The sequence below is a fragment of the Oncorhynchus gorbuscha genome, linkage group LG01 (genome assembly GCF_021184085.1).
Source record: "Oncorhynchus gorbuscha isolate QuinsamMale2020 ecotype Even-year linkage group LG01, OgorEven_v1.0, whole genome shotgun sequence".
Lineage (NCBI taxonomy): Eukaryota > Metazoa > Chordata > Actinopteri > Salmoniformes > Salmonidae > Oncorhynchus > Oncorhynchus gorbuscha.
Window position 1 is genome coordinate 106,652,280 of NC_060173.1, and position 21,451 is coordinate 106,673,730.

General features: G+C 46.2%; 1 protein-coding gene across 5 annotated transcripts in view; it reads right to left on the reverse strand.

The window, feature by feature from the left end:
* The window catches only part of LOC124048399 (band 4.1-like protein 5), a 110,679-nt gene that overhangs the window by 70,029 nt on the left and 19,199 nt on the right, over nucleotides 1-21,451 (reverse strand). For all 5 annotated transcript variants that reach the window (XM_046369175.1, XM_046369193.1, XM_046369168.1 and 2 more), the window contains exons 12-17: nucleotides 16,928-17,103; nucleotides 12,039-12,145; nucleotides 11,941-11,959; nucleotides 10,928-10,964; nucleotides 9,859-9,986; nucleotides 607-767 (exon numbers count right to left, since the gene is read on the reverse strand). In XM_046369175.1, the coding sequence (XP_046225131.1) occupies nucleotides 607-767; nucleotides 9,859-9,986; nucleotides 10,928-10,964; nucleotides 11,941-11,959; nucleotides 12,039-12,145; nucleotides 16,928-17,103 (628 nt within the window). The remainder of the gene's footprint in view (nucleotides 1-606; nucleotides 768-9,858; nucleotides 9,987-10,927; nucleotides 10,965-11,940; nucleotides 11,960-12,038; nucleotides 12,146-16,927; nucleotides 17,104-21,451) is intronic.

A 21,451-nucleotide genomic window follows, 5' to 3' on the forward strand; every position in this document is an offset into this window, starting at 1 on the left:
GTAAGTCCAGCCTTGGCATAACTGGTGTTATACAGTAAGTCCAGCCTTGGCATAACTGGTGTTATACAGTAAGTCCAGCCTTGGCATAACTGGTGTTATACAGTAAGTCCAGCCTTGGCATAACTGGTGTTATACAGTAAGTCCAGCCTTGGCATAACTGGTGTTATACAGTAAGTCCAGCCTTGGCATAACTGGTGTTATACAGTAAGTCCAGCCTTGGCATAACTGGTGTTATACAGTAAGTCCAGCCTTGGCATAATACAGTAAGTCCAGCCTTGGCATAACTGGTGTTATACAGTAAGTCCAGCCTTGGCATAACTGGTGTTATACAGTAAGTCCAGCCTTGGTATAACTGGTGTTATACAGTAAGTCCAGCCTTGGCATAACTGGTGTTATACAGTAAGTCCAGCCTTGGTATAACTGGTGTTATACAGTAAGTCCAGCCTTGGCATAACTGGTGTTATACAGTAAGTCCAGCCTTGGCATAACTGGTGTTATACAGTAAGTCCAGCCTTGGCATAACTGGTGTTATACAGTAAGTCCAGCCTTGGCATGACTGGTGTTATACAGTAAGTCCAGCTTTGGCATGACTGTGTGAAAGCTCACCGGCAAGAGAGACTTTCTCCTCCCCTGTGAGCCTGGAGGCGGAGGCAGTCATGCTTAGCCCCGCCTCCTCAGACAGGCCTGCTGTCGCCATGGGAACGGGTGTATGGGTGACGTCATTAACGCATGTCTCCAGCAGATCGGCTACGAGTGGCAAGGCCATGCTGCGGACACACACACACACACACACACACACACACACACACACACACACACACACACACACACACACACACACACACACACACACACACACACACACACACACACACACACACACACACACACACACACACACACACACACAGGCATGAGAGGGAGACACTGCTATACAAGCAAAGTTTTTCCAGAGCATTTGATCTGACAACAAAATGAACAACCTCCAGGGTATATATCCCTGGGCCCAGGTCCCCCCCCCCTGATCAAGTCACCTGGTACAGAAAGACAGGGTCACAACATGAGTATGACTTACCTGTGCACACTGATGAGAAAGACGGAAGAGTCTGCCCCACTGTGACAGTTAATGAATGAGGCTCAGAGCCAGCACCATGCACGACTAATCCTGAAATCAACTGACCATATCCATAATAACACTTGTAAGTCAACAGCTGCTTTATCAGGCCTCGAGTTAGCTCAGGTAACTGTATGGTAATGAGGAAGTAGATTGTTCTCTACATCAAAGAGGGCCTTGACATGAGACCAGCAGGGCGTAGCTTACACTTGGCTGCAGCCTGAGGACAAAGACACGGTGAAAGCTGATATTACCACCTACTGCCTCAAGTCCTGTAGACGTGACACACCACACATCATGTAACACGACAACGGCATCATCTATACAAACTGCATGTAAGGAGAACAACAATGGTCTGAGAACTCTTTACACACAGTTTGGGGGGGAAAGGGAGACTGGTGGGAGAAGGAGGGAAGGGGATAGAGGGAGTAGATAGAGGGGGCGGTGTACTAGCTAGCGGATCACATTCCATATGTGACTGCAGTGAGATTACAGGCCGAGAGGCTGTGTTTACACAGGCAGCCCAATTCTGATATGTTTTTCACTAATTAGTATTTTCAGCAAAACAGATCAGCCCTGAAAAAGATCCAATGTGAAAAGATGTGACTGGGGAAAATACCAATTATTGGACAAAAGAGCAGAATTGTGCTGCCTGTGTAAACACAGCCTAAGAGGCTTTGATACAACTGGTTTCAGTTGTCAGAGAGACGACACCTGCCTCTTTCGTAGTAAATAAGATGCTGCCAGCTACTAATAATTACACCTCAGGGACTAGTGACATCACTGGCCAGAATACAGCCAAACAGCACTTGTTGCCTCTACAGAATTAACAAACAAGTATACAAATGGCTGAGTGCACTGAAACTATATAAAACAACAACTGCCTACTCACTTCCCATCTGGAGTTGGGCGCTTTGTTTCTGTTCATTGTCAGAAGTCTCAATAAATTACAATACGGAGACAACCTTTGTCAACACGACTTAATAATGTAAAACAGGAAGCTAATTTAAAATGAAATGAAAAATAAAAATCATTGGTAGAGCTGTGTAAGAGTACTGTCAATATATAGAAATAATATAGAATTATTAAGCTACATTCAAATGAACCAGCGAGGAGTTTACAGCAAGTACACTGTTAGGAATCCATCTTCTATCTGTATTCATAGTTTGTACACTGTTAGTTAGTGTGCTGCCATCCTGTTAGAAGATAACAGATTATTTTATTACAATGGTTAAATTGGATTTTCATTGTGTTCAATGGTGTTATTTGCCCCCTAGTGGCGCTTTCTGGTACTTAGAAAGTCAACGCAAACGGGAAGTTCAGAATTTGTTTTGCACGCAAAGAAGCAGCTACAAGCAACGCTACGGTGCAGGTCTTTCAATGTAGTTATTTCTTGTCACGCTTCAGCCTTGGAAAAATATTTGTTTGTAAGTTCGAATCAAGCATTTAGCTAATGATGATAATCTTGTTATTGATAGAGTTTCTTACATATCAATGTTGGTTGCATTTACTCACAAATTGCAATGCCTTTTGTGTATGTCGTTAGCTGTATTACTTTGCTCATGCGTCATGCAAACGAATTGTAAAATATACAATACTGTAGTTTTGTTACTGTTTTTAGTGTAATATGCTTTGTTATTCTACATAGATGGTTATACATTATTAGAGTAATGAAAGGAGCAATTACCATATGGTTAACAATTAGCTATATGGTTTGGCATCATGCCAGATGCATGGTACCTTAGCACGTGCTTTGTATTTATGCAACTTCAAATGTTTAATGTACAGCTACAGTATGTCGGTGTGAATTGAACACTAAAGTATATTCTTTTCTGTATTTTGCAGTTTCACAACATAAACGTTTTCAATATATTAATTCAAGAAAAGTCACGCCTTGGGAGTTTTATTGAAGACTTAGTTGTTAGCTATCTGTCTAGTTTTGCATGGGAACGCAACTCAAGGGCAGAATAGTTAGGAATCCATCTTCTATCTGTATTCATAGTTTGTACACTGTTAGGAATCCATCTTCTATCTGTATTCATAGTTTGTACACTGTTAGGAATCCATCTTCTATCTGTATTCATAGTTTGTACACTGTTAGGAATCCATCTTCTATCTGTATTCATAGTTTGTACACTGTTAGGAATCCATCTTCTATCTGTATTCATAGTTTGTACACTGTTAGGAATCCATCTTCTATCTGTATTCATAGTTTGTACACTGTTAGGAATCCATCTTCTATCTGTATTCATAGTTTGTACACTGTTAGGAATCCATCTTCTATCTGTATTCATAGTTTGTACACTGTTAGGAATCCATCTTCTATCTGTATTCATAGTTTGTGCATTAACTTAACACCAATTAAGGAGAGACTGAAACATGTGCAGATCCATAAAACGTACCACAAACAGATTAAAATCAACAATGATAAAAACGTGGGTTGAATCAAATCATTGGACGATTGAGAATACACAAAGACAGCCGGCAGCAACATGATATGTAACAGATGGAAACCCTCTCATTGTTGACTGTTTCAAGTCAATGTGAGTGGAGAGTGTTTGTCATGCTTATGCATACCTAGGGGATTGCAAAGCTACTGTTTATTTACGGAAGTTAATCAAATCTTCTGTAATTTTGGTAATTAACAGGTACTCTATGGCAATCTATAGTATCTTGGGTCATTTTTATAGAGTATATAGACTGCTCAAAAAAATAAAGGGAACACTAAAATAACACATCCTAGATCTGAAATGAATGAAATATTCTTATTTAATACTTTTTTCTTTACATAGTTGAATGTGCTGACAACAAAATCACACAAAAATTATCAATGGAAATCAAATGTATCAACCCATGGAGGTCTGGATTTGGAGTCACACTACAGGCTGATCCAACTTTGATGTAATGTCCTTAAAACAAGTCAAAATGAGGCTCAGTAGTGTGTGTGGCCTCCACGTGCCTGTATGACCTCCCTACAACGCCTGGGCATGCTCCTGATGAGGTGACAGATGGTCTCCTGAGGGATCTTCTCCCAGACCTGGACTAAAGCATCCGCCAACTCCTGGACAGTCTTTGGTGCAACGTGGCGTTGGTGGATGGAGTGAGACATTATGTCCCAGATGTGCTCAATTAGATTCAGGTCTGGGGAACGGGAGGGCCAGTCCATAGCATCAATGCCTTCCTCTTGCAGGAACTGCTGACACACTCCAGCCACATGAGGTCTAGCATGGTCTTGCATTAGCAGGAACCCAGGGCCAACCGCACCAGCATATGGTCTCACAAGGGGTCTGAGGATCTCATCTCGGTACCTAATGGCAGTCAGGCTACCTCTGGCGAGCACATGGAGGGCTGTGCGGCCCCCCAAAGAAATGCCACCCCACGAATGACCCACCGCCAAACCGGTCATGCTGGAGGATGCAGGCAGCACAACGTTCTCCACGGCGTCTCCAGACTCTGTCACGTCTGTCACATGTACTCAGTGTGAACCTGCTTTCATCTGTGAAGAGCACAGGGCGCCAGTGGCGAATTTGCCAATCTTGGTGTTCTCTGGCAAATGCCAAACATCCTGCACGGTGTTGGGCTGAAAGCACAAACCCCACCTGTGGACGTCAGGCCCTCATACCACCCTCATGGAGTCTGTTTCTGACCGTTTGAGCAGACACATGCACATTTGTGGCCTGCTGGAGGTCATTTTGCAGGGCTCTGGCAGTGCCCCTCCTGCTCCTCCTTGCACAAAGGCGGAGGTAGCGGTCCTGCTGCTGGGTTGTTGCCCTCCTACGGCCTCCTCCACGTTTCCTGACGTACTGGCCTGTCTCCTGGTAGCGCCTCCATGCTCTGGACACTACGCTGACAGACACAGCAAACCTTCTTGCCACAGCTTGCATTGATGTTCCATCCTGGATGAGCTGCACTACCTGAGCCACTTGTGTGGGTTTTAGACTCCATCTCATGCTACCACTAGAATGAAAGCACCGCCAGCATTCAAGTGACCAAAACATTAGCCAGGAAGCATAGGAACTGAGAAGTGGTCTGTGGTCACCACCTGCAGAACCACTCTTTCATTGGGGGGTGTCTTGCTAATTGCCTATAATTTCCACCTGTTGTCAATTCCATTCGCACAACAGCATGTGACATTTATTGTCAATCAGTGTTGCTTCCTAAGTGGACAGTTTGATTTCACAGAACTGTGATTGACTTGGAGTTACATTGTGTTGTTTAAGTGTTCCCTTTATTTTTTTGAGCAGTGTACTATACATTTTTTATATCTGTGTCTATATTGTCCATTGGTTTCTGTCCTTGAAATTCACCAAAATTCTGGTAGTTTACTGGTAAACTTACGAAGTTTCCAGTAAAATATATATATATATATATGCAAACCCGCTGAAGAAGCAGGCAACTCTATACCTGTACAACTAGGCTGACCGCTCTTCAAAGACCGCTGAAGAAGGCATGCTAGAGGTGTACTAATCAGAAATCTTAATATTGATGTCCGCAGTACTTCTATAGAAGGTGGATGATGAGGTGTGTATAGATGAGTGTGAAACTGAGGTCACAGAGGTGGTAACAGGAACATTACCCATCAGACAGACATGGAGGACAACTTAACATCAATGAATATTTTTTTTAAAGCTACTGTGGCTAGCTAATTAGAAACGTGCTTGTTGTTGTCATGCATTTTTGTTAGGTTAGTGGGAAGGCAGGCAGTTAATGGTAACTGGAGTGATTGAGAGTGTGTTTGGTGGAGGTTAATGAGGGTAAACTGAGGGAGAGAGGAGAAGATGTTAGCATGCAGAATCATCCACGGTTTGGGGTGGAGAGGTGTGCAACCTAAAGACTCCTATGCTTCTGTAAAAGTCTATTTCTTAGGGCTTGAAAATGAACACTGGCCTGCACCTGCATCGTTAATCCTCAACAACTGAAAACGGAAACGATGACGTTATCTTCAATACCTTCCGAGGTATAGCCAGGAAAGCTAAGCAGTCAGCAAAGAGCCTAAGGAATGTGTCTAGCAGGTCTAGTTCATTGCCAGTAACTGCACAAACAAATGAATCTGATCTCAACATGAATCAATGCAAGAGATTATCAAATTACAGGAAAGAACAAAACCAAAAAACACTGAAAAAACTATTCAGCGAGTCCGACGTCAGGCTCCCATCAGTATAAACACAGTCATAATACTGGTCCTTAAAGTCTCTGCTCTGGCTCTGGTCTGTGTCACAGTCAGATCCACAGGATTAGGAGCAGTGTTACTCCAGAACTCCAGCCAAATCCTTGCCTCGTTTATTCATGTGAATTCCCCACTTAACACTGTAAAAGCTACACAGAGTGTACAAAACATTAGGAACACCCTTCCAAGAGGCTTCTAAACAGTTTCTACCCCCAAGACAGAAGGCTGCTGAAGATCTAGTCAAATGGCTACCCAGACTATTTGCATTACCCCCCCATGCTTCACGGTTGGGATGGTGTTCTTCAGCTTGCAAGCATCCCCCTTTTTCCTCCAAACATAACAATGGTCATTATGGCCAAACAGTTCTACTTTGTTTCATCAGACCAGAGGACATTTCTCCAAACTGTAGTTTGGCTTTTTTTATGGCGGTTTTGGAGCAGTGGCTTCTACCTTGCTGAGAGGCATTTAAGATTAGGTCGATATAGGACTCGTTTTACTGTGGATATAGATACTTTTGTACCCATTTCCTCCAGCATCTTCACAAGGTCCTTTGTTGTTGTTCTGGGATTGATTTGTACTTTTCTCACCAAAGTACGTTAATCTCTAGGAGACCGAAAACGTCTCCTTCCTGAGCTGTATGACAGCTGCGGGGTCCCATGGTGTTTATATTTACGTACTATTGTTTGTACAGATGAATGTGGTACCTTCAGGTGTTTGGAAATTGCTCCCAAGGATGGACCAGACTTTTTTTCCGAGGTCTTGGCTGATTTCTTTTGATTTTCCCATTATGTCAAGCAAAGAATACGGAGTTTGAAGGTAGGCCTTGAAATACATCCACAGGTACACCTCAAATGATGTCAATTAGCCTATCAGAAGCTTCTAAACCCATGACATCATTTTCTGGAATTTTCCAAGCTGTTTAAAGGCACAGTCCACTTCGGAACCACTAGAATTGTGATACAGTGAATTGTAAGTGTTTTAATCTGTCTGTAAACAACCGTTGGAAATATTACTTGTGTCATGCGCAAAGTAGATGTCCTAACAGACTTGTCAAAACTATAGTTTGTTAACAAGAAATGTGTGGAGTGGTTGAAAAACGAGTTTTAATGACTCCAACGTAAGTGTATGTAAACTTCCGACTTTCAACGGTACCTGCATATAACCCTCTACTACACCACTGATGGGGAACAGGCCTAGATCCAGGGAGGATGGTGTGCCATTATCTTCAGTTCCACAGCCTGATCTGATCGCATGACAACGTGAGAGTCTCTTCCCTGGCCTGTGTGAAGTGGCTCTGAAGAGATCTTCTGGCCTAAAGGAAACTTTCATTAAATCGTAATCGCCAGCTGGCAGAGACCTTCAAGCTTGTTCACTCAGTGCCATGAAATATGCATCCAGTGTGATTTAAGCGTTTATAGGCTGTAGGCTGACATTTTGATCTATCCTCAGTGGCTGCTTTAATCAAATCAAACAACTAGCCTACAGTACTGCATGGCTAGGGAGGGAGACGAGAAGTGAAATAAGATATAATCTCAGCCAGGTACTGCGCCAATAAGGGAAAAGGATTGAACAAAGTGTAGGGAAGATACAGTACCATTAGTAGATCACAACAAGTGGTGGTCGTGAAAACAGGACAGAGGCCAAAGGTCACCTGAGTATTTGGGTTGGTATTGAAGGAGGATCAATGCAGAGAGCAACCATTACCATGGATGAAGATAATTTGTTTACCCCAGGACCCAGTCCCCAGCCCAGAATCACAGGACCCAGTCCCCAGCCCAGAATCACAGGACCCAGTCCCCAGCCCAGAATCACAGGACCCAGTCCCCAGCCCAGAATCACAGGACCCAGTCCCCAGCCCAGAATCACAGGACCCAGTCCCCAGCCCAGAATCACAGGACCCAGTCCCCAGCCCAGAATCACAGGACCCAGTCCCCAGCCCAGAATCACAGGACCCAGTCCCCAGCCCAGAATCACAGGACCCAGTCCCCAGCCCAGAATCACAGGACCCAGTCCCCAGCCCTGAATCACAGGACCCAGTCCCCAGCCCTGAATCACAGGACCCAGTCCCCAGCCCTGAATCACAGGACCCAGTCCCCAGCCCTGAATCACAGGACCCAGTCCCCAGCCCTGAATCACAGGACCCAGTCCCCAGCCCTGAATCACAGGACCCAGTCCCCAACCCTGAATCACAGAACCCAGTCCCCAGCCCTGAATCACAGGACCCAGTCCCCAGCCCTGAATCACAGGACCGTCCCCAGCCCTGAATCACAGGACCCAGTTCCTAGCCCTGAAACACAGGACCCAGTCCCCAGCCCTGAATCACAGGACCCAGTTCCTAGCCCTGAATCACAGGGCCCAGCAGGACCAAGATAACTTAATTGGTTGAAGCAGAACTCCAGATAACTTGGAGGGTACATACCTTGCCTTATGAAAAAGCCTGTTTGGCTTCAGTACATCATACTAGAACAAAAAAAGGTAGAGCTTAAAAAAATGGGGATTTATCTTAAAAGGAACACAGCTTCAAGGTCAACGAAATACAGGAAACCGTTTATTTGTAATATGTCAGGGATTTGAAAGGCAGACAGCCTTCATTGCAGAGTCATCCTCTGGGGATCCAGTTTTAGGAGAGATGAGAGAGGGGGCTGAGGAAAAGGATGGGCTATTTCCTAGAAAAGAGAGTTTGTTGTTTCCACCCCAGCGGGGGTCATGGCCACCACCAACGCAGCAGTAGCTGGACTACAACCACTATCTGTCTACTCCGTGTCATAACACACTGTCAAACATGCACCACCACCCCCCAGATCCCCTTCACATGCTAGTCACTCAGTGTACCTCTACACACTCACCAAACCACCACCACCACCCGACCTCCTGAGAGCTCCAGGGTGAGCGTAATGTAGCCAGGGTCACGTTCACTAGGGCACGCCATGGAAAACACTTCAAAACATTTTGCAATGCAAAACAAAATGTGTGTTTCTTATTTAACAAGTCCAGTTAATCCCACCACTGTTTCAGTCTAATTTATTCCGTTTGGTGCTTAATGAACACGACCCAGGGGGCCTAGTGGTTAGAAGGTTGGGCCAGTAACCAAAAAGTTGCAAGATCGGAATCCCCGAGCTGACAAGGTAAAAATCTGTCGTTCTGTCCCTGAACAAGGCAGTTAACCCACTGTTCCCAGGGCGCCAAAGATGTGAATGTCAATTAAGGCAATCCCCCGCACCGCTCTGATTCAGAGGGGTTGGGTTAAATGCAGAAGGCACATTTAAGTGTCTCCCCATCTGCCTGGTCACTAGCTGTTGCAGAGCAGGCACTAGGCAGAGCAGGCACTAGGCAGAGCAGGCACTAGGCAGAGCAGGCACTAGGCAGAGCCACTATGCGCGTCCACAATGGCACCTTATTCCCACCATAGCCCACTACTCTGGGTGTGATTTGGGATGCTGCCTCTGTTCTCTACCCAGTACCCACTGCCCTGCCCCAATGCCACCCACTGCACTGCCCCAGTGCCCCCCACGACCAGCAGGATGACCAGATTAGGCAGCTTAATGCTCTTATGGCATTAGAACAGAGAGCGCCTCACCTCCTCTTCTCCGATTGGCCACCGCCAGGACTCCTGGGGAGGGTTTCGATTTTCATAGGTCTGCTGGTGGAGCCTGAGGATGCAGGGCTGACCACGGGCAGGGACCAGGGGCTTCTGATGTGGAGGGGCTGGGGGGAGAGACAGGGGTTAGGTCTGATGTGGAGGGGCTGGGGGAGAGACAGGGGTTAGGTCTGATGTGCAGGGGCTGGGGGAGAGACAGGGGTTAGGTCTGATGTGCAGGGGCTGGGGGAGAGACAGGGGTTAGGTCTGATGTGCAGGGGCTGGGGGAGAGACGGGGGTTAGGTCTGATGTGGAGGGGCTGGGGAAGAGACAGGGGTTAGGTCTGATGTGGAGGGGCTGGGGGAGAGACAGGGGTTAGGTCTGATGTGGAGGGGCTGGGGGAGAGACAGGGGTTAGGTCTGATGTGGAGGGGCTGGGGGAGAGACAGGGGTTAGGTCTGATGTGGAGGGGCTGGGGGAGAGACAGGGGTTAGTTCTGATGTGGAGGGGCTGGGGGAGAGACAGGGGCTAGGTCTGATGTGGAGGGGCTGGGGGAGAGACAGGGGTTAGGTCTGATGTGGAGGGGTTGGGGGAGAGACAGGGGTTAGGTCTGATGTGGAGGGGCTGGGGGAGAGACAGGGGTTAGGTCTGATGTGGAGGGGCTGGGGGAGAGACAGGGGTTAGGTCTGATGTGGAGGGGCTGGGGGAGAGACAGGGGTTAGGTCTGATGTGGAGGGGCTGGGGGAGAGACAGGGGTTAGGTCTGATGTGGAGGGGCTGGGGGAGAGACAGGGGTTAGGTCTGATGTGGAGGGGCTGGGGGAGAGACAGGGGTTAGGTCTGATGTGGAGGGGTTGGGGGAGAGACAGGGGGTTAGGTCCGTTCGGCTATTTGAATATTAAAATAACTGCGCCCATCCCTAACACTGATTCTTCCAAGCCCTGAAATAAAAAAATCATGTTGAATTGAGATTCTCCATAAAAAGTGCTTCCCAGTCCAAGACCAAGCTTAAAATGTGCCTGGGAAACTGTCACTAGAGTCAGTAGGGTTCAAGGACAGCAGAGCAACATACCTTGGCATCTGTGTTGGGGCTCATTCCGTTGTTGTGACTGGTGAAGAGAGGAGAGAGAACTCAATGGACATGATTGTTTTTTTAACCTTTGACCTTTCAGCCTTAAGAGCTTATGTTGATGTAACCCTGAAGCAAATTACATTCCACCCTTGTTTTTCACAGAAGACAAGGCTGCCATGGAGGACTCATGTCCTTGTCAGGGCACTATGCCTTTGATTAATCACTCATCGCTACGGCGATGCACGTGAAGTGAGCATCATCACTCCCACAGTCATGACGACATCACTGCTAACTACCTAAGTAATCAACACACATGATTTAACCATTGTGATTCAGTGAGCATGACGAATGGTAAGAAGGGGACGTCAGACTTACTTTTATAATTACCCACTTCTCTCCGTGACATTTAACATTACTCATTCACAACGCTTTACTGCTGTGATGTAAAAAGGTCACCTGCTGAAAGAGCAGAGTAGTGTGCACGCACACGCACACACACACACAGAGAGAGAGAGAGATCTAGAAGTTCTTGCAGCAGACAGCACAGTGTGGACAGAGAACTGTGTGATAACCAGTGTACTCCTCTCACAGCACACGGGAGAGAAAGGCAAGCCTGGAGGAGAATACAAACCAGAGGGTACTACAGACTGTGTGAGGGCCTCTGGTATTAATCTAGTCAAAAATCAGATCACATTTTACTTGTCACATGACCAGAAAATAACAGGTGTAGACCGTGAAACACTTACGAGCCCTTTCCCAACAATGCAAAGAAGAAAATATAGTGTCTGTCTCTCTCTGTGTGTGTCTCTCTCTGTGTGTGTGTGTCATGTTTATCATAATGAAATGAGTCTAACAACAGGAAACAGATATGTATACATCAACAGCTTGAAATTAATCAGTGATCAGTCCCCATCCCAAACATTTAGTAACAAAACATTCCCTTTAATAATAAACATTTTCAAATATCTGATATGTATTATTTTTTTTTTTTTTACATTGGGGGGTGTACTTACTCCTGGGGTTTGTTGGCTCCTGGGAAATAAGAGAAAGAACATATAAATGAGTTATTATGATGTGTAAGGAGTATATTAAACAGTGTGTGTCCACCCACCCCGGTTCATCATGGTCCTCCTGGAGTAGCGTCGGCTGGGCCTCCTCTCAAACGATGCTGACCTCCTGGCTTTGTTGCCCTTGGTGGTCTGGTACTCAGTCTTCCCACTGAGGACAACAGGGTCATATTCATTAGCGTACAATGTAGCAAAACAGTTTGCTTACGGGAAATGAAAACAAGCATTTCCTATTGGACAGGTTAAGGTAGTCACCCACCCCCCCATTTTGGGCCTGTTTGATTCTGTTTCGTTCCTAGTGAATACAACCCAGAACAACAGACAGGAAGGAGGAGGGGGAATGAGAGAGAAACCAAACAACCCACCACCAGGCAGGGGACAATCAAGCAGTGATTCTGCCCAGTGAAGCCTGAACACAGGCAGGCAGGGAGAGGGAGGGCCTCCCTGGCAATCAGACCACCAGGACTGATTCACATACTGACTGGAACTTTTGTTGGGGCTCAGGACCAACACTGGGAAACAGTTTGGCAAATTACTTGAACATATAGAAAATCCTTAGCTAGATCTGGGCTGAAGGGAAAGCTTGTTTTCAAACAGACAAGCCTTGGAAAATATGCAAATGTGGTAGTTTCAAGGAGAAAAGAGCGGGTAATTGGAGTCAAGTTTGTCGAGGAGACACTTCAGCTAGAATGAAAAGAAGATCACATGAAAACACAAAAGGCAAAGAGATTTCTTAATCTCTAGTATAACAGTTGAGGTTTTACTAGTTTGCCACAGTCAGGATGGAAACACACCTGGCCCTATGGAATATAGCCAAGAACTTGAGTATAGTAGCTACTGCTGGGCTACGTCAGAGGAAAAAGAGATGTGGCGGGTGCAATGTATCGTTCTGTATCTCCTCCCATCCTTCAACCCCAGTCCCCAGCTCCCCCTCCTACACCCAGGGTGGCCTTCAATGCTCAACCCCCCGACAAGGTGTGGTGACACGGGACTGACCCCTGCTGAACTCTGTGGTCATCCAAAAATAAATACGCCATCTTATAACAACAAGGCCCTAAAGAGAGCCTGAAGCTGCTGTTTCAGCAGTCTGTTGTTTACACTGCAGCAAGACAAGCTATTGAAAGTTGAAAGTTCTAAGGAGTTTCATTAGGCTTAATGTGAGCACATGGTCAGTTAAATCCTATTCAAATTATAATCTGTGGATTTGTCTAATGTGCACATTTTTTGAGTTTTTAAAAAGCATTAGAATAATGAACTGAGGATTGAATTGTATTGGGGCATTCAAATCAAATCAAATCAAATTTTATTTGTCACATACACATGGTTATTAGATGTTAATGCGAGTGTAGCGAAATGCTTGTGCTTCTAGTTCCGACAATGCAGTGATAACCAACAAGTAATCTAACTAACAATTCCAAAACTACTGTCTTATACACAGTGTAAGGGGATAAGGAACATGTACATAAGGATATATGAATGAGTGATGGTACAGAGCAGCATACAGTAGATGGTATCGAGTACAGTATATACATATGAGATGAGTGTGTAGACAAAGTAAACAAAGTGGCATAGTTAAAGTGGCTAGTGATACATGTGTTACATAAGGATGCAGTCGATGTTGTAGAGTACAGTATATACATATGCATATGAGATGAATAATGTAGGGTAAGTAACATTATATAAGGTAGCATTGTTTAAAGTGGCTAGTGATATATTTACATCATTTCCCATCAATTCCCATTATTAAAATGGCTGGAGTTGGGTCAGTGTCAATGACAGTGTGTTGGCAGCAGCCACTCAATGTTAGTGGTGGCTGTTTAACAGTCTGATGGCCTTGAGATAGAAGCTGTTTTTCAGTCTCTCGGTCCCAGCTTTGATGCACCTGTACTGACCTCGCCTTCTGGATGATAGCGGGGTGAACAGGCAGTGGTTCGGGTGGTTGATGTCCTTGATGATCTTTATGGCCTTCCTGTAACAACGGGTGGTGTAGGTGTCCTGGAGGGCAGGTAGTTTGCCCCCGGTGATGCGTTGTGCAGTCCTCACTACCCTCTGGAGAGCCTTACGGTTGAGGGCGGAGCAGTTGCCGTACCAGGCGGTGATACAGCCCGCCAGGATGCTCTCGATTGTGCATCTGTAGAAGTTTGTGAGTGCTTTTGGTGACAAGCCGAATTTCTTCAGCCTCCTGAGGTTGAATAGGCGCTGCTGCGCCTTCTTCACGACGCTGTCAGTGTGAGTGGACCAATTCAGTTTGTCTGTGATGTGTATGCCGAGGAACTTAAAACTAGCTACCCTCTCCACTACTGTTCCATCGATGTGGATAGGGGGTGTTCCCTCTGCTGTTTCCTGAAGTCCACAATCATCTCCTTAGTTTTGTTGACGTTGAGTGTGAGGTTATTTTCCTGACACCACACTCCGAGGGCCCTCACCTCCTCCCTGTAGGCCGTCTCGTCGTTGTTGGTAATCAAGCCTACCACTGTTGTGTCGTCCGCAAACTTGATGATTGAGTTGGAGGCTTGCGTGGCCACGCAGTCGTGGGTGAACAGGGAGTACAGGAGAGGGCTCAGAACGCACCCTTGTGGGGCCCCCGTGTTGAGGATCAGCGGGGAGGAGATGTTGTTGCCTACCCTCACCACCTGGGGGGCCCGTCAGGAAGTCCAGTACCCAGTTGCACAGGGCGGGGTCGAGACCCAGGGTCTCGAGCTTGATGACGAGCTTGGAGGGTACTATGGTGTTGAATGCCGAGCTGTAGTCGATGAACAGCATTCTCACATAGGTATTCCTCTTGTCCAGGTGGGTTAGGGCAGTGTGCAGTGTGGTTGAGATTGCATCGTCTGTGGACCTATTTGGGCGGTAAGCAAATTGGAGTGGGTCTAGGGTGTCAGGTAGGGTGGAGGTGATATGGTCCTTGACTAGTCTCTCAAAGCACTTCATGATGACGGAAGTGAGTGCTACGGGGCGGTAGTCGTTTAGCTCAGTTACCTTAGCTTTCTTGGGAACAGGAACAATGGTGGCCCTCTTGAAGCATGTGGGAACAGCAGACTGGTATAGGGATTGATTGAATATGTCCGTAAACACACCGGCCAGCTGGTCTGCGCATGCTCTGAGGGCGCGGCTGGGGATGCCGTCTGGGCCTGCAGCCTTGCGAGGGTTAACACGTTTAAATGTCTTGCTCACCTCGGCTGCAGTGAAGGAGAGACCGCATGTTTCCGTTGCAGGCCGTGTCAGTGGCACTGTATTGTCCTCAAAGCGGGCAAAAAAGTAATTTAGTCTGCCTGGGAGCAAGACATCCTGGTCCGTGACTGGGCTGGATTTCATCTTGTAGTTCGTGATTGACTGTAGACCCTGCCACATGCCTCTTGTGTCTGAGCCATTGAATTGAGATTCCACTTTGTCTCTGTACTGACGCTTAGCTTGTTTGATAGCCTTACGGAGGGAATAGCTGCACTGTTTGTATTCAGTCATGTTGCCAGACACCTTGCCCTGATTAAAAGCAGTGGTTCGCGCTTTCAGTTTCACGCGAATGCTGCCATCAATCCACGGTTTCTGGTTAGGGAATGTTTTTATCGTTGCTATGGGAACGACATCTCCGACGCACGTTCTAATGAACTCGCACACCGAATCAGCGTATTCGTCAATATTCCCATCTGACGCAATACGAAACATATCCCAGTCCACGTGATGGAAGCAGTCTTGGAGTGTAGAGTCAGCTTGTTCTGACCAGCGTTGGACAGACCTCAGCGTGGGAGCCTCTTGTTTTAATTTCTGTCTGTAGGCAGGGATCAGCAAAATGGAGTCGTGGTCAGCTTTTCCGAAAGGGGGGCGGGGGCAGGGCCTTATATGCGTCGTGGAAGTTAGAGTAACAATGATCCAAGGTTTTACCACCCCTGGTTGCGCAATCGATATGCTGATAAAATTTAGGGAGTCTTGTTTTCAGATTGGTTTTGTTAAAATCCCCAGCTACAATGAATGCAGCCTCCGGATAAATGTTTTCCAGTTTGCAAAGAGTTAAATAAAGTTCATTCAGAGCCATCGATGTGTCTGCTTGGGGGGGGATATATACGGCTGTGATTATAATCGAAGAGAATTCTCTTGGAAGATAATGCGGTCTACATTTGATTGTGAGGAATTCTAAATCAGGTGAACAGAAGGATTTGAGTTCCTGTATGTTTCCTTCATCACACCATGTCCCGTTAGTCATGAGGCATACGCCCCCGCCACTCTTCTTACCAGATAGATGTTTGTTTCTGTCGGCGCGATGCGTGGAGAAACCCGTTGGCTGCACCGCCCTGGATAGCGTTTTCCCAGTAAGCCATGTTTCCGTAAAGCAGAGAACGTTGCAGTCTCTGATGTCCCTCTGGAATGCCACGCTTGCTCGGATTTCATCAACCTTGTTGTCGAGAGACTGGACATTGGCAAGAAGAATACTGGGAAGTGGTGCGCGATGTGCCCCTTTTCGGAGTCTGACCAGAACACCGCCGCGTTTCCCTCTTTTTCGGAGTCGTTTCCTTGGGTCGCTGCATGCGATCCATTCCGTTGTCCTGTTTGTAAGGCAGAACACAGGATCCACGTCGCGGAAAACATATTCTTGGTCGTACTGATGGTGAGTTGACGCTGATCTTATATTCAGTAGTTCTTCTCGACTGTATGTAATGAAACCTAAGATTACCTGGGGTACTAATGTAAGAAATAACACGTAAAAAAACAAAAAACTGCATAGTTTCCTAGGAACGCGAAGCGAGGCGGCCATCTCAGTCGGCGCCGGAAGTAGGGGTGAGACATTGTGTAGAGACTTGTGCAGAGTGGAGTGAATAATGTAGTGTTAAGTGTAGCAGTACTGTCATCAACCATATTAGACTGACAAGGTTGGTGAGGAGTAATATGCAGACGGTAGCGTACTTCAGAGTGTAGTGTACACATGCTGCTCAATAGCTACCTGTAGCGGAAGCGTGACCCCATGCGGATGAACCCGGAGCGCGCTGAGCCCTTCTGGACTGGGCCGCGGAGCCGGAAGAAAGCATGGTGTTCCACAGCACACTTCCACAGGTGCTTACAAGCCTTGGGGTGGTCCATACGGAACACAAACGTGTGCTGCTGCTCTTTGCCCTGAGACTGGGAGAGAGCGAAAGACAGAGCGAGAGAGAGAGAGAGAGTGAGAGAGAGAGACAGAGCGAGAGACAGAGCGAGAGACAGAGCGAGAGACAGAGCGAGAGACAGAGAGAGAGACAGAGAGAGAGAGAGAGACACAGAGAGAGAGACAGAGACACAGAGAGAGAGACAGAGACACAGAGAGAGAGACAGAGACACAGAGAGAGAGACAGAGACACAGAGAGAGAGACACAGAGACACAGAGAGAGAGACACAGAGACACAGAGAGAGAGAGACAGAGACACAGAGAGAGAGAGACACAGAGAGAGACAGAGAGAGAGACAGAGAGAGAGACAGAGACACAGAGAGAGAGACACAGAGCGAGAGACAGAGAGACAGAGACACAGAGAGAGAGAGAGAGACACAGAGAGAGAGACAGAGACACAGAGAGAGAGACAGAGACACAGAGAGAGAGACAGAGACACAGAGAGAGAGACAGAGACACAGAGAGAGAGACAGAGACACAGAGAGAGAGAGACAAAGAGACAAAGAGAGAGAGACAGAGAGACAGAGAGAGAGAGAGAGAGAGAGAGAGAGAGAGAGAGAGAGAGAGAGAGAGAGACAACACCCCCTGTATTATTAAATACATGAAACAGTACAATGACTAAAAGGTGGATAGGACATTTTTGGGGCTTTGGGTCCTGGGCCCTAGAAACTAGACCAGAGACATGATCTAATTGGTTATTGTGGATCCAGTGACATGCTAATTAAACCAGTTAAGACTTAGTACAATGTAATATACTGAGTGTACGAAACATTAGGAACACCTGCTCTTTCCATGACAGACTGACCAGGTGAATCCAGGTGAAAGCTATGATCCCTTATTGATGTCACTTGTTAAATCCACTTCAATCAGTGTAGATGAAGGGGAGGAGACGGGTTAAATAAGGATGTTTAAGCCTTGAGACATGGATTGTGTGTGTGGCCATTCAGAGGGAGAACGGGCAAGACAAAGGATTTAAGTGCTTTTGAACGGGGTATGGTAATAGGTGCCAGGCGCACCAATTTGTGTCAAGAACTGCAACGCTGCTGGGTTTTTCATGATCAACAGTTCCCTGAATGTTTCAAGAATGGTCCACCACTCAAAGGACATCTAGCCAACTTGACACAACTGTGGGAAACATTGGAGTCAGCTTCGACACCTTGTAGAGTCCATTCCCCAACAAATTGAGGCTGTTCTGAGGGCAAAAGGGAGGGTGTAACTCAATATCAAGAAGGTGGTTAGTTTATATTTCTCTTAAAATTCAAATGAAAATATACATTCAAGGGTTTTTCTTTTTACTAGAAGGTTTGGGATGAGTTGGACCGCAAAGTGAAGGAAAAGCAACCAACAAGTGCTCAGCATATGTGGGAACTCCTTCAAGACTGTTGGAAAAGCATTCCAGGTGAATGTGGTTGAGAGAATGCCAAGAGTGTGCAAAGCTGTCATCAAGGCAAGTAGTGGCTATTTAAATCATCTCAAAAATATTTGGCTCTGTTTAACACTTTAATGGTTACTACATGATTCCATATGTGTTATTTCATAGTTTTGATGTCTTCACTATTATTCTACAATATAGAAAACAGTCAAAATAAAGAAAAACCTTTGAATTAGCAGGTGTTCTAAAACTTTTGACCGGTAGTGTACAACAATCTTATACCCCAGTTTCCTAGCTCAAATTATATCCAAGCACAGACAGAGCACGCGAGAGAGCGAGCGCGCGCCCGAGAGCAAGAAGAGGCTGCTTCATTTCATTAACTTGCTCATTATTGCAATTTTCCATCAGACCTCGATGAGGCAAATTAAATCCCTTCTCATGTCCTATTGGGTTATGCCAGCGTAGCAACATTCTCAGCAGTGCTCTGTCCTGCAGCTAGCCAGCCTGCTCAATACACTGCAATCAGTCTTGTCCAGCGCTCAGCTAACAGTGCTTAAATTCATTAGGACACAAGAGCAGAGTACAGAGATACAAAGAGAACACCACACATTCACATGTAGGATTAAGGTAGAAGAATTCAGGGAACTTTTAATAAATTCCCTGGGTTTTTCAGAAATGCTGGTTTGAGGATTCCAGATTTCCTGCTTATTCTCCCCTATTCCGGGAACAACCAACCAGGATTTCAACCCTAGGCAGGATTAAGACTTCAACTAAGTCATCAGGAGAGGACAACCAGAATACCTTTGAGTGTGCACACGCAGACCCCCCATATACACACAGATCCCCCATATGCACACAGAACCCCCCCATATACACACGATTAGTAAAATGTCCCAAAGTCAAGACCCTGGCCACATTCCGATGGTGCAACAAAGTTCACACATTCCCAGTGGTCACCTGTCAGACTGGCTGAGCAACAGTCCAGAGTAGCGTCATATATCATGACTTTAATTAGTCTACTCCAGGGGGTAACTAGGCAACTAAATTCAGCTGCAGGCCAATTTTTGTCCGAGCGAATGGTGGGGGGCCGGAAAATAATGAGAATAATTTGCACACTGCAAATTGACCACAACTAAGACCAAAAAGAGAATGTATATGAAAATGAAATCATTATATACCTCGATTACATTGAGACACAATCAAGTCTATACAATTTATTTTGTGGGAATACTTAGGAACAGACGTCCTAAATTAAACTCATTCTTCACATAATTCCTGTTGCCAATCCCTGGTCTACTCTGACCAATTACACAACTATATGTCTGGTCAACCAGTCTCCCTCAATCCCTGCCCAGTCTCCCTTCCTCCCTCGCCCTGCCCAGTCTCCCTTCCTCCCTCGCCCTGCCCAGTCTCCCTTCCTCCCTCGCCCTGCCCAGTCTCCCTCCCTCCCTCGCCCTGCCCAGTCTCCCTCCCTCCCTCGCCCTGCCCAGTCTCCCTCCCTCCCTCGCCCTGCCCAGTCTCCCTTCCTCCCTCGCCCTGCCCAGTCTCCCTTCCTCCCTCGCCCTGCCCAGTCTCCCTTCCTCACCACCCTGCTCAGTCTCCCTTCCTCCCCACCCTGCCCAGTCTCCCTTCCCCCCCACCCTGCCCAGTCTCCCTCCCTCCCTGGTTTCCTTTTTCTTGTGGCAACAGGTCACACATCTTGCTGCTGTGATGGCACCACTGTGGAATTTCACCCAGTAGATGAGAGTTTTATCAAAATTGAGCTTGTTTTCTAATTCTTTGTGGGTCTGTGCAATCTGAGGGAAATATGTCTCTCTAATATGGTCATACATTTGGCAGGAGGTTAGGAAGTGCAGCTCAGTTTCCACCTCAGTTTGTGGGCATTGTGCGTATCCTTTTAGGTGGTTGTAGAATTTAATGTCTCTTTTCTGGATTTTTATGATTTTCGGCCTAATTCTGCTCTGCATTATTTGGTGTTTTACGTTGTACACGGGGGATATTTTTGCAGAATTTTGCATGGAGTCTCAATTTGTTTCCCCCCCCCCCAGACCTCACAACCATGAAGGGCAATTGGTTCTATAACTGATTCAACTATTTTTTGGAAGATCCTAATTGGAATGTCGAATTTTATGTTCCTTTTGATGGCATATAATGCCCTTCTTGTTTTGTCTCAGGTAACTTCCACAAAGCTGTGAATGAGCTGAGGTGCTGCTGTTTAGGCCGAGATATGTATAGTTTGTGTGCTCTAGGGAAACAGTGTCTAGATGGAATTTGTATTTGTGGTCCTGGCGACTGGACCTTTTTGGAAAACCATTATTTTTGTCTTACTGAGATTTACTGTCAGGGCCCAGGTCTGACAGAATCTGTGCATAAGATCTAGGTGCTGCTGTAGGCACTCCTTGGTTGGTGACAGAAGCACCAGATCATCAGCAAACAGTAGACATTTGACTTCAGATTCTAGCAGGGTTAGGCCAGGTGCTGCAGAATTTTCTAGTGCCCTCGCCAATTTGTTGAAGAGGGTGGGGCTTAAGCTGCATCACCCCACAGTCTGTGGAAAGACATGTGTTTTTTTTGCCAATTTTAACCCCACACTTATTTGTGTACATGGATTTAATCATGTTGTATGTTTTTTTCCCCAAACACCACTTTCCATCAATTTTGTATAGCAGACCCTCATGCCAAATTGAGTTGAAGTTTTTTTTTTTTTTTAATCAACAAAGCATGAGAAGACTTCACCTTTAGTTTGTTTGTTTGTCCATTAGGGAGTGCCGGGTGAATACATGCTCTGTTGTATGGTCATTTGGTAAAAATCCAATTGACATTTGCTCAGTACATTGTTTTCACTGAGGAAATGTACGAGTCTGCTGTCAATGATAATGCAGAGGATTTCCCCAAGGTTGTATATTGATGCATATCCCACGGTAGTTATTGGGGTCAAATTTGTCTCCACTTTT